Below are 16176 nucleotides of genomic sequence, written 5' to 3'. Positions count from 1 at the left end.
TAATTGGCTCAGCATGTCCTCTGGGAGGAGACCCTGGACACTTCTCTTGAGGAAGAGAGAGAGTGTCCTCTTGACTGACCATGACATTGGTGCTTTGTCATGTCAAGACCAACCTAGCTCAGACCAGAAAGTACTCAAAAGGAATCCAGGCTAGAGACACACAGGCATTTCAAGCTGGTATCAGTGTTCCCAGCCCCTTAGTGATGTCAGTTTCCTCATGGATGAGCATTTTGGTTTCTTGAGGAAGAGTTGAAAAGGGGATGATCCCCTGAGGGAGGTCGCCCCAGACCTCAACATCTTTATCACACCCATGTTCTCATCCTAATAGCACACTGCCAACTCTACTTGGCTCCCCTGATCCAGGCAGGTGTGCTTTATGCTCCTGAGACAAATCTGTTTGGGGAGGGTCTGGTAGAACATGGACTATTAGTCTTTCTACACCAGGGAGAGGGGATGTGGGGACTTACCTACTTATGTACTAACTTGCACTCACTCTAATTTTTGTTTTCATCACCATCATCATTTCGATACTCATGACCAGCTGAGAATCATGAGGGAATAAAATTCCTCGCTTGATGGTTTATTAAGAAATGAATAGTTACTCAAGTCAAACAGTTGTTTGGAAAAAGGTCCACACAACCACGAATCAAGTAAAATGTGCCTTCTCATGGTTTTCTTCATGTTTCTTGTCCTTGGGGTTTGTTCAGCTTCTGGAAGCACATGTTTCCTTCTTGTTATCTTTGTCTTCTCTTTTAGGATCCCCTGTTCAATGCATTTTGGGGCAGCTGAAGAGATTCCACAGTTTTTTGATGGTTTTTGATCCCTAAATCTTTTTTCCCTCTGTATTTTAGATTGCACACTTTTCCTGCTATCACCCTGAGGTCATTAGTCTTTTCTTTTCCAATCTCTGGTAAGTTCCATATAATGTACTATTGAGATGTTCTTCATTATGTCTTCTATGTCTTGGCTGAGATGTACTATCCCTCTGGTAATTTTCAAAGAAATTCTCCACTTTTTTGTGTCAGTTTTTAAGTAGCTTGTTGAACGTCTTCGTGAGAAAATCCAAATTATCTGTTGTACTGGGTTAAGTATCTTTAAATTTCTTTTCCAAGCCAGCTGAGATTTTCCTTGTTTCATATACTGAGTAATTTTGGCACCTGTCCTGAATCTATCCAGTGTTATGTTATGAAACTGGGATTCCTGTGAAAATTCTAACTGAAGGTTTTGTTTTAGTAGATACTTGACCCAACCAGGTTCAAGCTCGTAGTTTCAAACAGCCTTCTGTGGAATGTAATTTCTGTGTCAGACAGTTTGCAAAATGTTTGCTCTGCTATTTGCATCTGTCCTAAGGGGAAGCTACAGAGTGAGCTCCACAGGTCACATCTAGGATGTCTTCGGAAGTCCTTTTCCGTTTTGTTACCCACATTGTTCCATTCTCCTTAGTATCAGACACTGCACAAGTGCAGCTTAGAGATGAACCATGAACTCATAAACAAGTTGCAGCATTGTTTTCCCAGGCTTCTCTCCCTCTACCGTCTCCCCAGTATTTCCAGTTCACTGGATCTTCCTTCTTCTCTTGTGGACAGATACGTGGATTTATGGCTCCACTCCACTGCCATGCAATTCCCCTGACAGTGCTGATGTCTAGGCCATGTTGCACGAGGACAGAGAAGATTGTATTTGGTGCCAAAAAGCAACTTCCTAGGGCCACCACTGTTATTTTTCTCACAAGAGATGTACTTCCTTTCTGAAGGGACATAGAGAAGGAAAAGAAGAAACCCTAAAAGAATGGAAAATTGGATATCCAATGTTGCTCTGAGTGTTAGAAATCATCTTTCTCACATGTCAAGCCAGAATAATGGGCTATTCTGGGATCTCTTTCTGTCTCAAGCTGGTGCCTGGTCCTGGCTCCCAGATGCCTGAGGGCAGGTGGCAAGACTCTGAAGGGAAAAGAGGAAAGTCAGCATTGTTTCTACGCTACTTGAAATGTCAATGTCATTCCCAATCTGCCTTATAGGAGCTTGTTTGCGGGACTCAAACAGCTCCCATGTGCATTATTTCTTGGCTTACAGCAGCATTCATGGGGAATTGTGGTGTCTGCTCACTATGTCCTAATTCAAAACTGAGCCGAGTTATAGTACTTCCATTTCTGTCTACGTTACCTGTTGAAACAGGCATTAGGGAAAAGGAGAAATTGAAAATGAATTTTAAAAGTTCCACAGGAAAGAAATAGGAATGGATACTCTATAATGGTTCTATTCCCTCAGTGGTCCAAGGTCCAGAGATTACTTTTATGGTGACCAGTGTGTGAATGGTGATGAAAACCTGAGTAGAAAAAAAATGTGACTATTGCTAGACAAATAGATCAAATATAAATGGAATGAGAGCTGGATAATATAAATCTTATAACAATTAACCCCCCGGGCAATGAGAAATGTCCCATTACCAAAGCTACACAACTCTATTCTGATTCATCTCTCACTAGAAAGTGTACCATGGACAGTGTAGCTTTCTTCTTTATTTCTCATATTGAGATTTGAGGCTGAAGAAGTGCAAGTGGCTTGTTCGTGAGTGGAATGTGCAGAATGTCCTGGCAGGTGCTCCTTTTCTCCTCCTAGGGTTTGCTTACACCTGTGGACCTGACCCTCCATATGGCATGTAGGTAAACAGCTGAGGTGACTGACAAGCTGGTGGGTGTCAATGTTGCATGTTCATCAGCACAAACAAGTATGGGTGGGACTGTGGCAAGCCTGCAGGTGGGGGAGAGCCCAGCACCAACCACCAACTCACAGCAGATGTTTCCATTGGCGTCAGCAGTGACACTTTCCTAATAGTAGAGAGATCCTCAGAAGTTGATACCCAGCAGAGGGCATAGAAAGAAGGGCCCCAAGAGTTGCATGGTCACAAAGACATAGTCCTGGTATTGTGGAAACACAGAAGGTCCAGGAGCTAACATACCTGAGGTCCTCAGGAGATCTTTCTCTTCTGGGTGAATCAGGGATAAAAATTGCAATTCCTGACCTTCAGAAAACACATGTCAAAGTGTTTGAGTCTAGTCAGCTAAGCTCTGCTGCCCAAGGATGCAAAGTATCTAGAATGAAGTGTCAGATCAGAGGGGGTGTGGAGAGGAAGGTCTAGGAAACACATTTGCATGCAGGCCACACCCCCTGAGACAGGGATGGAGAGGAGATAATAGAGGTCTGGGAGACACAAGCCTGGGATTGGGGGTCTCAGAAGGCAGTGCTGTTGAGGAGTCACCACCATGGCCTGGACTCTGATCTTTCTCAGTCTCCTCACTCAGGGCACAGGTGAGGTCCCCAGGGAAGGGTTCATGGGGACATCTAAGCTGATCGTTTCTCTCCTCTTCAGTTTCACCTGAGGCCCCAGCACAGAGCTAACGATTACATTTATCCTTTTTTTAGGTTCCTGGGCCCAGTCTGCCCTGACTCAGCCGGCCTCAGTGTCCGGGGCTCTGGGACAGACAGTTACCATTTCTTGTACTGGAACCAGCAATGACATTGGAAGGTATAATGATGTTTCCTGGCACCAACAGTATCCTGGCATGGCCCCCAAAACTCTGATTTATGATGTAAATACTCGGCCATCAGGGATCCCTGATCGCTTCTCTGGCTCCAAGTCTGGCAACACAGCTTCCCTGACCATCTCTGGACTCCAGGCTGAGGATGAGGCTGAGTATTACTGTGCCTCATATAGAAGTGGTAGCACTTATCACAGTGGTCTAAGTTCATGGGGAAGTAAAACCAAAACCTGTCCTGTTCGCACAGCCTCCCTCCTTGCTCTGAAGATAATTCCCCAAACCTAACCATGTATAAAGGGGGCTTCATGCAATATGGCCTTGAGAATTCATTTCTGTCTCAGGTCGTCTTCCTCCTGGATTGTAGTAAAATGGAACCAGCTCCCTTGTGAATTGTCTGGGAAACTGTCAGTCTCTTTGTTCCTTGACATGTTCGCAGAAGATAGTCTTCCCAATCCTCAGTGGCAGGAAGAGAGGGATAAAGAGACGTGTGCTCTGTATAATTTTTACAGTTCTCAGGAACATCCTTATTTTAAATGACATCCTCTCACTCCTGTTAGTCCAGGTGGGAGTCATTTATCCAGAAATGACCTTGTTTTACTCAACTAAGTGTCCACCATACTCTAGTCAACATGACCCACCTTGGTGGGATATTGTTCTGCATGTCAGTGTTTGAGAAAACAGCAACTCACTGAACAGCTGAAGATCTAGCTGAAGGAATGAGGAGAAAAGGAACATGTTGTTTTTCCAGTGCCCCTTCTTGTGGACCCCATATCCAAGGGGCTGAGCAGGGGATTTGGTGTTGAGACTCCATTGTATGTAGAAGCTCCCCTCCCCTCAGAACAATGAATCCCTATCCTGGGTTCAGCCCTGTCTCCCTGACAGGGTGGGTTCTTTCCAACATGGTTCCATTTTCCACCTGGGAAGAGAAGGCTTCTCTCCAATCCTCAGGAAACCCCACTGTATCTGATTTTCATAAGAAGCCAGCCCAGGTTCTATCTGGTATCCCAGTTATGACAAATCACTAAATATACATTCACATCATATATATGCAAATATTCTCTGTCCCTTAATTGAACCTTGTGTACACCACAGAAAACCTGTTTCAATAACCAATTGATCTCAGTTTGCCAGAATTTTCCTAGATTTAGCAGTGAAAGTGCCACGTCCTAGCAGTGCCCTCACTCTGGGGCAATTCAGGATGCAAGGTCAGCTTACCTGAGAACTCAGTCTCTCTCATTCTGTTCTCTCCCTTAGTTAACTTTCCAAATCTCTTTCCAGTTACCTCCTTTCTTCCTCCAATAAATGGTCAATACCTTCATGTGTTAATCATCCAGGATGGGAATTTGCCACAATGGACCCCTAAGCATTTGGGTCAAATCACAGTGGGAAGGAGCATTTGCTTTTGAGGACACAGCATAAAGACCTGAGTTAGTCCCTCATGTTTGTGGAAGGTTGTACACAGACTATATCTGCATGTTGGATTTGTGTCATTGTGGAGAAAACCTGTAGGAGGTAGAGGGGCCTCTGTCTGGTTATTCTCTATGCTATCTGGCATAAGTGTGCTTCCAGACTGGAATGACATCAATAGGACCTTTAGCAAATATTGACATGTGCATAAGAGGGTAGGAGGCACCATTACCTATTCTAATGAGTCTCTTTTAAGGTGGGGCCACAATATCTTTCTGAGAAAGTAGTTAGTATGTTAATTATAGGTAACCTTACAGAATAATCCTGTGTATAGATATTGTGTGAACAGGATGGCTCCAATATGACATAATGGGGCTGCTGTAGCCCTTTGTGTCTTGAGTGTGTGGAGACTCACGTTGTAGCAACAGCCTCCTGGGTATTCTGAAACGGTGAATCAGTATACACTTAAGTACTTTTATGAAAAGATGAGAGAGTGGTTGCTACTTACAAAATAGGTAAAATTGGTGTACGAGATTTTATTAGTTTTAATTGGAAAGCGGTCACTTTTTAAAACATGTTTTTTAATTAAGTAATTTGACCTTGAGAGAAAGAGAGAGAAAATGAGACAGAAAGCACGAGTGGGGAGAGGGAGAGGGAGAAGCATACTCCCACTTAACAGTGAGTCTGACCCAGGGCTTCATCCCAGAAACCTGGATCATGAACTGAGCCGATGGCAGACCCTTAAGTAACTGAGCCACCTAGGTGCCCCTTAAAAAATATTTTTTAAGTTTTTGAAAAGTGGTCTCCACACCAAACATGGTGTTGAAACTTATGAACCTGATCAAGAGTCACACGCTCTACTGACTGGGCCAGCCAGGCACCCCTAACGAGATTACTTTTGATAGAGATGATTTGAAATATTCTAAGTGTCCCTATGCTCTAAATATCCAGCAGTGTTTTTCTGTTCAGTGCCATCAGGGAATCAGCACCTCCACTCAATTCTCATTGATGAGTTCATAGAATTTCTCATTAAGTGCCAGTCATTCTCCTGGGCATCATTTTTGCATCTTTTCTTATTTTAAAATTGCTTTTGTATAAGGAATCATCATCTTTCATTTGCCTTATGAAGTAAGATGTTGGGTATTGATTTTTATATTTTTAATCACATTTGCTATGTTTCTTATTGAATCATAAGGATATTGTGTTCATGTGGTCATTTTGTCACTTTTGGGTGATTGTGGGATTTATTGTTTGAATATCATGTCTTATTGTATGGACACAAAAATCCAAAGGGTTTGAAATCAATCAGCGGCTCCTGCCTTTTGCAGAGGGAGAGCTGAATTTGTTTCTGTTACTAACAGAACACAGAACAGAAGCAACCGGCTCATTGTAAAGTTCAGGGTTTTATTCCTGCAAGAAGTGCCTGAGATCCCGAAAATTCTCAGGAGGCCTCTCCAAAGTGAATTCAAGGGACAAGTATCCAGTCAACGAGGCTACAAAGTCATGCTCAGATGTCCAGGTGATTGACTTACGAAAAAGTCAATTTTTGGTATTTTATACATACCAACCATTTGGTATTGTATAAAATAATAGACATGGTTATCTAAATTCTCTCCAAATTCATACTACATGAGAATTTAAAACACACAAGAATGACTGTGATTGTCAAAACCAGATCTATCACCTCTAGCAATGACCCTTTTCCTTCTGCCCCAATTGCTCAGGCCATGAGGTAGCTAACTGGTCCATCCCTAGGCCAGGATGTCATCTCCCTTGTGCTCTGAGAAATACCTGTTACAGATATTGAATAGTGGCAATTAAATGGTTTCTTTAGCACATCCACACTGCGTAGAATGCCTAATGTGTTTCCTAAGGGGACATTTCTCTTGTGGCAAGGAACAGTCAGCCTCAATCAGAATTTCCGCTTTATTTTTTTTATATTTATTTATTTATTCATTTATTTATTTATTATTTGCTTTTTCAAGGAGGCTTTTTTATTTTTTATAATAATTTTTTATTATGTTATGTTAGTCACCATACAACAAGGAGGCTTTTTATTTTTTTTCTAAAGATTTTATTTATTTATTCGACAGAGATAGAGACGGCCAGAGAGAGGGAACACAAGCAGGGGGATTGGGAGAGGAAGAAGCAGGCTCAAAGCAGAAGAGCCTTATGTGGTGTTCGATCCCATAATGCTGGGATCACGCCCTTAGCCGAAGGCAGACGCTTAACCGCTGTGCCACCCAGGCGACCCAAGGAGGCTTTTTAAATAAAGCATTTAGGGTCCCCTGGGCAGCTCAGTCATTAAGTGTCTGACGTTGGCTCAGGGCGTGATCCAGGCAGTCTGGGATCCAGCCCTGCATCAGACTCCTCTGCTGGGAGCCCGCTTCATCCTCTCCCACTTCCCCTGCTTGTGTTCCCTCTCTCGCTGGCTGTCTCTCTCTCTGTCAAATAAATAAATAAAATCTTAAATAAATAAATATGCGAAGGATTTAAATTAGAAGTTCTTTTACGTACATGTCTTTTTGTCTACACATGGCATATCAAAATTTTCCTTACATGACATCATCCTGTTTATTACTAAACTAGGTCTTTGGAAGAGCAAGTAGAGCTTTTTTATATATACACTAAGCTACCCACATTTTAATACTAATAATTATTGAAGATTTCTCCCTTTAAACCGTGTTGTTTAGAAAGCACATTAGGTCAGGCATCTCCTTCTAGATGAAGAGGAATTTACCTCAGGAAGGTGCATAGCTCTGAGGTAAGTTAGTCTTTCTGCAGAGAAGATTAAGACAAGAAAGAATTTCTGTCCAATGGACTCAACATAGAAATGTACTCTGATGAGAGGTCCCTGAAGTTGAGTCCTTTTGAGTAATCCTGACCCCAGTTCCCTTCTACCAGATACACAAACACTGGAAAACGAAATCATGGTTTTCTTTAGGTTATCCTCAATGCTGAGTTCTCTATCCTTCTGCAATAGCTTTGATATCAACATCAAGAGAAACCAATCCTTTCTCTCTCCATGCCATTGTTCTCATCCAGACTTCCTTCAGGGGTTGGTTTTATTTGACCTCTAACCCAAGAACTGTCACACTATCAGGAGCCCTGTGACAAAGCTGTGGAGGAAGAAAATCTACCCGGTCTTGAGAAGCGGGTCCAAGCCACCTGGTGTGGTAGGTGACCTATTCCATTCCTGAGGAAGATGGAGACAAAGACAAATAAACTCTAACGCATTGAGGAGGGACCTAGGGACCTGGTAGTGACTGGAGGGAAAGAAGGAAGGAAGAGAAGGATAACAGGAAGGATTCCAGATCTCACTCAGCTGCCTTCCCTGGTGCTTCGGTTGCACCATCTGTGGCCACCAAGGGGAAGCATGGACCTGGATTTGGGGAAAGTCACGGTTGTGATTGACCCCGACCTGCATGAAGTCCCAAGAGCTGATTCTTCTTGAGTCCTGCAAGGAAGGACCACGTGAGATGGTTGATCCAAATCTATTGTGTCTCAATAAGTTCTTACTCAAAATCCAAAGACACCCCCAGACCTCAGGCTCAGAGCCTTGTGATGAAGGTAACCAAAAGATGCATGAGAACCCACCTTACTGAGGTGCAGAGGAAGGCTGTGAGACATGTGAACAACTCCAGCTCTGTTTTTGTTGCTTACAAAGAAAGAGTAACTCTCTTCTAATTGCAGCCCTTCTGGATTTTTTCCCACCCTCAATGCACACAGCACAAAGGTAAGTTCTGAGATTATTTTTCAAATACATGGGGACTCTCACAGTAGGAACTAAGGGAAATTCCAAGTCTGGCTCCATTTCCTGGGCAGTGACATGCACTCTGCCTTAGAAAATCCATGTCAAAATGTTTTAATCCTTCATCCAAGTGCTTCTGCTTTAGATGCAGAAATTTGTAGAATGAAGGGTCAGATAGGAGGAGGTAAGGACAGGCTGGTGGGAAGCATAATTGCTTGAAGACCCCTCACGTTCTGAGGCTGGGGGAAGGTATAAGAGAGTTGTGGGGGAGCCAGGCCTGAGATTAGGGCTCAGAAGGCAGTACCTTTGGGACCATCTCCACCATGGCCTGGATTCAGGTCTTCCTCACCCTCTTCACCCGGGGCACATGGAGCCTCCAGGAAGGACCACAGGGACATCTGGGCTGGCATTTTGTCTTCCTTTCCTCAGTTTCTTTGAGGTCCCAGCAATGATCTCATGAGAGTGTGTTACTTTGAGTTAAGGGCCCCTCATTTTCCATTTCGTCTGCTCTGGATATTGTATCTTTCTTTTTTTTCCCACTTTCTATAGTTATGGAAGCATCTTGCTTCATTCAACCTGAATGATAAGGATCTTGGCATTAATTTTTGTTTTATTTCAATTTACTTTAGCTTTATTGAATATCTGTTATGATTATATTTGTGAAAATGGCCACTTTGTTCCCATTCAGGGCAGTCTTGCTTCTTATTTGTATTTCATGCTTTCTTTTGAGGTCACAAAAATGCAGAATAATAAAATCAAATAGTGTCCCCTGCACCATGATGTCCTGAATTTGTTCTAACAGAGCATGAATTGTACTAACAGAGCATGGATCAGAATAAATTCAGCTCCCGTAAGTACCACACAAGAAGAACCTGGACACCTGGATTGTACCCAGGGAACCTCTCTATAGTGATCTTAGGAGGCAATGATCTAATCTACAAGACTACTAACTGACCCCAAAACTAACTGATGGATTTAAGAGGTCATTAAGCAGTTACCATTTCATTATTATCTCATTAATACACATCATTAATTCTGAAGTAATAAAGGACACATAAGTTAAAAACACACATGAACAATGCTTTCAAATAAGAATGCTATCACTTTCTCCTGGTACAGATTTTATTTTCCACACCGCCATGTACGCCAATTATTTTCTCCCACCTTTGACCAAGGCATCACTTCTTTTGTGCTCTTCAACAGTCTTTCTTGGGGTATGAGCAAGGACGCTAAAATAGGGTTATCAAAACATTCACACTCTAGAAATATGCCCATTTTCTGAGTGTACATTCCCATTTCTGTTCTCACAAGGACTGTCAGCCTTGATTGGAGTCTTTGCCCCAAACCCATCTCTTTTAGACAACATGATAGGTCAATGGGATGGACTGGTGATGGGTAGTAAGGAAGGCACGTGTTGCATGGTGCACTGGGTGTTATGCGCAACTAATGAATCATCGAACTCAACATCCAAAAACCAGGGATGTACTTTATGGTGACTAAATAATATAATAAAAAATATTATTATAAAAAAAAAGAAAACATGATAGGTCAAAACTCCCTTTGTGGATGAAAAGAGTGTACTTCAGAAGACACACAGCTCTGAGTGGGAATTCCTTTCAATATGCACTAAGGGATAGGATGAAGAATGTCCAAGTCCCTGTGAGCCATGGATACACTCTCTGCAGAATTTCTGGGGAGAGTCACAGCCTCTGCTCTGTGTGATATGACTCCAGAAGGTAACTCTTTCAAACTCCTCAACAGGAGAACAGAGGCCGAAGGAGATGCCTACTCAGTGCAATGACCACAACTCTCAGGAAAATCCTGACTTTACATGCCTCCATCTCCTACACCAGTGCAGATTGGCCTAGAGAAAGGACGCTTGAATTATCATTCACTTACTCTCTTCTCTGTTGTGCTATAATCAGTATGACCCTCCTTGAACACAGGCAGCAACCTCTTTGACCTTGTCTGCAATCACTTCCTGCTAGACATGATTAAAGGCAAGGGAACTAAAAAGAAGACTGATCTCTTGGGATCCCATGAAGATAAAAGTCTTTGGGACAGCAAAGGAAACCATCGAGAAAACTAAAAGACAATCTACAGAATGAAGAATATATTTGCAAATGTCTTATCAGATAAATGGGTAGTACCCAAAATCTATCAAGAACTTATCAAACTCAACAACCCAAAAACAAATAATCCGGTCAAGAAATGGGCAGAAGACAGGAATGACATTTCTCAAAATAGTATAAACAAATGGCCAACAGACACATGAAAAATGCTCTACATCACTTGGCGTCAGGAAAATACAAACCAAAACCACAATGAGATGCCACCTCACACCAGGCAGAATGGCTAAAATTAACAAGACAGGAAACAACATATGTTGGCAAGGATTCCGAGAAAGCGGAACCCTCTTGCACTGTTGGTGGGATCGCAAGCTGGTGCAGCCACGCTGGAAAACAATCTGCAGGTTCCTCTAAAAGTTGAAAATGGAGCTACCCTATGACCCAGCAATTGTACTACCAGGTATTATTCCAAAGATTACAAATGTAGTGCTCCGAAGGGGCACCTGCACCCCAGTGTTTATAGTAGCAATGTCCACAATAGCCAAACGATGGAAAGAGCCCAGATGTCCACTGATAGATGAATGGATAAAGAGGATGTGATTTATAAATGTGTATGTACACACAGATATAAAATAGAATATTACTCAGCCATCAAAAGTATGAAATCTTTCCATTTGCAAGGATGGTTGGAACTAGAAGTTATTTGGCTGAGCAAAGTGAGTCAATCAGGAGAGACAATTATAATACAATTTAACTCATATGTGGAATTTAAGAAACAGAACAGAATCAGAGGGGAAGAGAGGGAAAATAAAATAAGACAAAATCAGAGAGGGAGACAAGCCATGAGAGACTCTTAACTACAAGAAACAAACTGAGGGTTGCTGGAAGGGAGGTGGATAATGGGATGGGGTAACTGGGTGATGCGCATTAAGGAGGGCACTTGATATAATGAGCACTGGATGTTATATGCAACTTATGAAACACTTAACTCTACCTCTGAAACTAATTATACATTATATGTTAATTAATTGAATTCAAATTTAAAAAAATAAAAAAATTTAAAAAGAAGTCCATATCTTTTAGCGATATTAAAGGAATTACAGGGAAAAGAACGATGACCCTCCTTGCTGGTTTAATTCAGGAAAACAGCAGCAGGAGGCGGAAGAGATGCCTTTGGAGGGGCCAGGGGCCTGGTATTGAACAGGGAGGGCAAGGAAGCTGGAGTAGAGGAACACAGGAGAGATTTCCTGATCCCACTTAGCTATCTTCTCTGCTCCTTGGGTTGCACCATGGGAGGCCACCATGGGACAGTGAGGGCCTGCATTGGGAGAAGGGCATGGTTGTGGTTTACCCTGTCCTGATGAAGACCCAAGAGCTCGTTCATCCATTGGACCCTCCTATAGGGGAAAAGGGATGGTGTTTTCCCCATGTGTTGCATTGTGTTTGGTCCAGGCCATGGGACACTGATTGAAAGATAGGAAACTCGCCATGGGTTTGATGTTGCATCAAATGTCAGTGCTTTCCCCCATCTATTCTCTGTGCTTCAGTTTTCTAGGGATGGGACCATCTAACCCTTTGCAGGGCCCCTGGGATTATGGTGGTATTCAGAGGGAGTAATGGCAGTGTCTTCTTCTTCTGACTTAAATGGAACCCAAAAGGGATAATGCTGATGTTAATATGGAAATTTGTCAGTTTGAGCCATAGGGAGTAGAAAAGGGGGGAAACTGGAAAAGAGTTTTGAAAGCTTTTAGAGGAGGTCCCACTGTGTCTGCTAACATCCCTCCATGCAGCAAAGTTGGAGAAGGGCCAGGGATTCGAGGACTAGGCAGTGCTGAGACAAAAGGGTGGCAGAACAGGGTCCCTGTCCTGGCACCAAGGCAGGAAGTAAGAGACCCAGGGGAGGGGCTTGGCCAGAGGAGATTGCTCAGGTCCCCTAGGGCAGACATGGTGCCCAGGTCAAGGCTGCTGGGGAGATTCAAAGCATTCTGCCCAGACCATGGGTGCAGTTTGGGGGTCCTTTTGGAGCTCTAGTCACTGGGCTCTGGCTTCTCCCAGGTTTCCCATCAGCATCCAGTCCCTCAAGCCAACAGGGTTGACAAAGAAGGGCTTCAGCCAAATGTTGTCCTCCTTCCAAAGGGAGGGTCCTACTGTGTCAGCCAGAGGAAAATGAAGGGGTATGGTGGGCCCTAGGGAGTGGAAGGAGCAGAGGTCGAGGGGCTGGTGGTAGCAGAGAGTGTCTCCCTTGATCTCCTTTGTTTCATTGTCTACTGAGTGTGCTTAGAACCACTGAGCATCCTGATGGTCCTGTTTCGGAAGCTCTGACCCTGCCTCCCCTGTGTCTACTGCAAGGAAACCAGGAGGGAACTGGAGAGGGGCACAGCCTTGCCCTCCTCCCTCCTCAACTCCCAGACACCAGGGCAAGGGTTGCTGGGACTGGAAGAGGGAATCTGAGTCGGCCCTAGGTTCTCCAGGACTCCAGCAGGCACCAGCATATCCTCAGCACCTGGGGCAGAAGAACCCAGGTGCTGCTGCATGGTGTGGAGAAGGGAGAGTTAAGAGTAGAGCCTGAACCCCAGCCTTGCCAGGTGCACCTGAGTAGTTGTATCTCCCAGAGCACTAAGGAAGGGCAGAGTGTTCCAGGCACAGAGGCAGGGACACGGCCCTCAGTGCACTGGGGGAGTTGGCAATGGGCAGATGTACTTCCTTGCACCAACACCCTGCAGGTCGTCCTCTCCACAGGCTCCCTGCTCAAGCTGATGGCCACATTGAATTGCTGTCCAGTTTATCCTTTCTCCTGTGTGTGTCCAGTTGCTGCTGCCTGTTGCGGGTTGTGATCATGAGGTTTTTCCAGTGATGTGTAGCTACTGCCTATTGTATGCATACATGACTCCGTATGCCTCATTGGTTGACAGTGAATGGTCACCTCTTCTAGGAAGACCACATGTGGACAGTTTAGGAAACTCAGAGAGGGTCGTTAAGGAGGAAAGTCAAGAAAGGTTTTGCTAATAGCAGATGGGGGCTTCCCGTGCACTGCAGGCCCCCCTGACTTACCTGCCAGTGTGGTACCTACCAGTGAAGATTATTGCTTTAGCCTTTCATTTAGAGAAGGACAAAAGCTAAGAAAACTGAAACACACACACACACAGACATACAGACACACACACTCTAAGGGTCACCTGGGTTGCACACTTGGTTAGGCATCTGCCTTCACACAGGTCAAGATCTGGAGTCCTGGGATAGAGCCCCACAGCTCAGCAGGGAGTCTGTTTCTCCCTCTGCCCCTCCTCCTGTTCCCTCCCTCTCACTCAGATAAATAAATAAAATCTTGTAAACACACACACACACACACACACACACACACACACACGTGACTGAGAAAACAACTCAAGGCTAAAATGGAATGGAAACTTGAACAATATGACATTTATAACGAATACCAGTCTTGGGCACACAGACATGTTCGCCATCAACCTGCCCTTGCCTTCTCAGGTTCATCCCTCCATAGAACACCTGCCATGGGCAGCATAATTTTTAGTCTTTGCATTTAGGTTGAGAATCAGAGTAGGGGAAAGGGAAGCTGTTTGTTTAAGGATGAAAGGGCCGAAGGAGGAAGAGCAGACACAGATGTACAGCTGTTGCTCCTGGCCTGTGCTCCTGGTTCCCTCCAGTGGTTTCCTCACACCTGCACACCTTCTTCTCTATGGGCCGGTGGTGAGTGCTTAGGGATGACTGACATACTAGTGGGATCCAGTGTTGCAGATGCTTCAGCACAGAGGAGTTGGAGTGGGGTCAGTGATGAGCCTGCAGCAAGGGGAGACCCTGCCTCCCTCCCCCACCAACAGCAGGTGTTTGTGTATCATAGACAACACTTTCCTAACCATAGAGAGACTCTGACGAGTGGGCACCTTTCAGGGGGCATTTCCTGGGCGACACAGGCCTGGGATCACCAAGGAGGCACAGTCACGTCATAGCAGAAACACTGAAGGACCAGGTACCCTTCAACTCAAGGGACTTCAGCACACCTGTGAATTCAATGCATGTTATTTACAAACAAGCTGATGGGTTTTGATGTTGCACATTCACTACTACAAATGCGTAGGGGTGGGGACGGTGACAGCTTGCAGCTGGGTGAGAGCCTGCCACCACCACCAACTCACAATAGATGTTTCCACTGGGGTGGGCAGTGACTCTGTCCTAAGAGTAGAAACATTCTCAGAAGGAGCCCAGCAGAGGGCATAAAAGAAAGGGCCCCTGCCTCGAATGTTCACAGAGACGCGGTCATGGCAGAGCAGAAACACAGAAGGTCCAGAAGCTCATCACCATGAGTATCAGGAGCTCTTTATCTTCTGGACAAACAAGGCATGGATATTCAAGTTCCTGACTTTCAGAAATACATGGAAAGTGTTTCAACCTTTTCCACTAAGCTCTGTTGTCCAAAGATTCAGAAGTATCCCTCTTATTCAGGGCACATGTGGGGTCTCCAGGGAAGGCACCATGAGAACATCTGGGTTGATCCACTGTCTCTAGTCAGATTCCCCTGAGGTTCCAGCACTGACCTAATAAGAGTGTGTTTTTCCTCTTTTTGTGTTTCTGGGCCCAGACTGCCCTAACTAGTTTCCCTCAGGGCCTGGGGCTCTGGAAACAGGAATGACATTGGCAGGCATAATGATGTCTCCTGGCACCAACAGCATCCAGGCATGGACCCCAGAGATCTGATTTATAATGTCCATACTCGGCTGTCAGGGATCACTGATCCTTTCTCAGGCTCCAAGTCTGGAAACACAGCCGCCCTGACTATCTCTGGGCTCTAGGATGAGGATGAGGCTGAGTATTACTGTTGCTCATATGCTGATAGTGGCACTTTTCACAGTCGTCCGAGTTCATGAGGAACTGACACCAAAGCCTGCCTTGTGCTCACAGGATCTCTTGTTGTTCTAAGGATGCTTTCCAAGCCCTTTGAACCAGGGGCTTCATGCAGCATGCTCTTGAGAATTATGTTCTCTCTCAGGTCCTCTCCTTGATCAACATAAGATTCAGGAGCCACACTCCCTCTGCTCTTTTCCTTTGGTACAATGATGGCTTCTTCTTTCCCTTTTTGCTCTGTCCCAGAGAGGGACTTTTCTCATCTTTTCAACTCAGCAACAAAGAAATGAAGAGTCAGTGCCTCCACCTGTGCAGGCTCTTTCTACAAGATCTCCTTTTCTTCTAGGAACGAAGAGATAGCTGATGGGTTTTTTCCCCCTTTTCTCTGGAAAGTCAAAGCATCTATTTTCCCTGATGAACAACCAATGTCTAGCTGGAGGTTCAGTTGTGATTAATTGCTAATTATATAAAAATAAATTAAGTACTTTAATAATTTATAAATAGATCCATGAATTGTTTGAACAACTGAATGAAGCAAGGCATGGGCA

At 44.3% G+C, this 16176-nt stretch overlaps 1 protein-coding gene and 1 gene segment (V, D, J or C); both read left to right on the top strand.

Moving 5' to 3' along the window:
- The window catches only part of LOC123792759 (immunoglobulin lambda-1 light chain-like), a 343464-nt gene that overhangs the window by 21193 nt on the left and 306095 nt on the right, over positions 1-16176 (top strand). Inside the window, exons 1-2 of one of the 2 annotated variants that reach the window (XM_087857559.1) lie at positions 3201-3308; positions 3423-3727. The exons of the other annotated variant lie outside the window; for it this stretch is intronic. Of the exons in view, the coding sequence (XP_087713685.1) occupies positions 3263-3308; positions 3423-3727 (351 nt within the window). The 5' untranslated portion in view covers positions 3201-3262. Of the gene's footprint in view, positions 1-3200; positions 3309-3422; positions 3728-16176 lie in introns of those variants that run through there. 2 annotated transcript variants of the gene reach the window in all.
- Positions 1-16176, top strand: part of LOC123792755 (immunoglobulin lambda-1 light chain-like) — a 388881-nt gene that overhangs the window by 70656 nt on the left and 302049 nt on the right.

The sequence above is a fragment of the Ursus americanus genome, chromosome 30, assembly GCF_024610735.1.
Source record: "Ursus americanus isolate L20-20 chromosome 30, mUrsAme1.1.p, whole genome shotgun sequence".
Taxonomy (NCBI): Eukaryota; Metazoa; Chordata; class Mammalia; order Carnivora; family Ursidae; genus Ursus; species Ursus americanus.
This window is presented reverse-complemented; position numbering and strand designations above follow the sequence as displayed.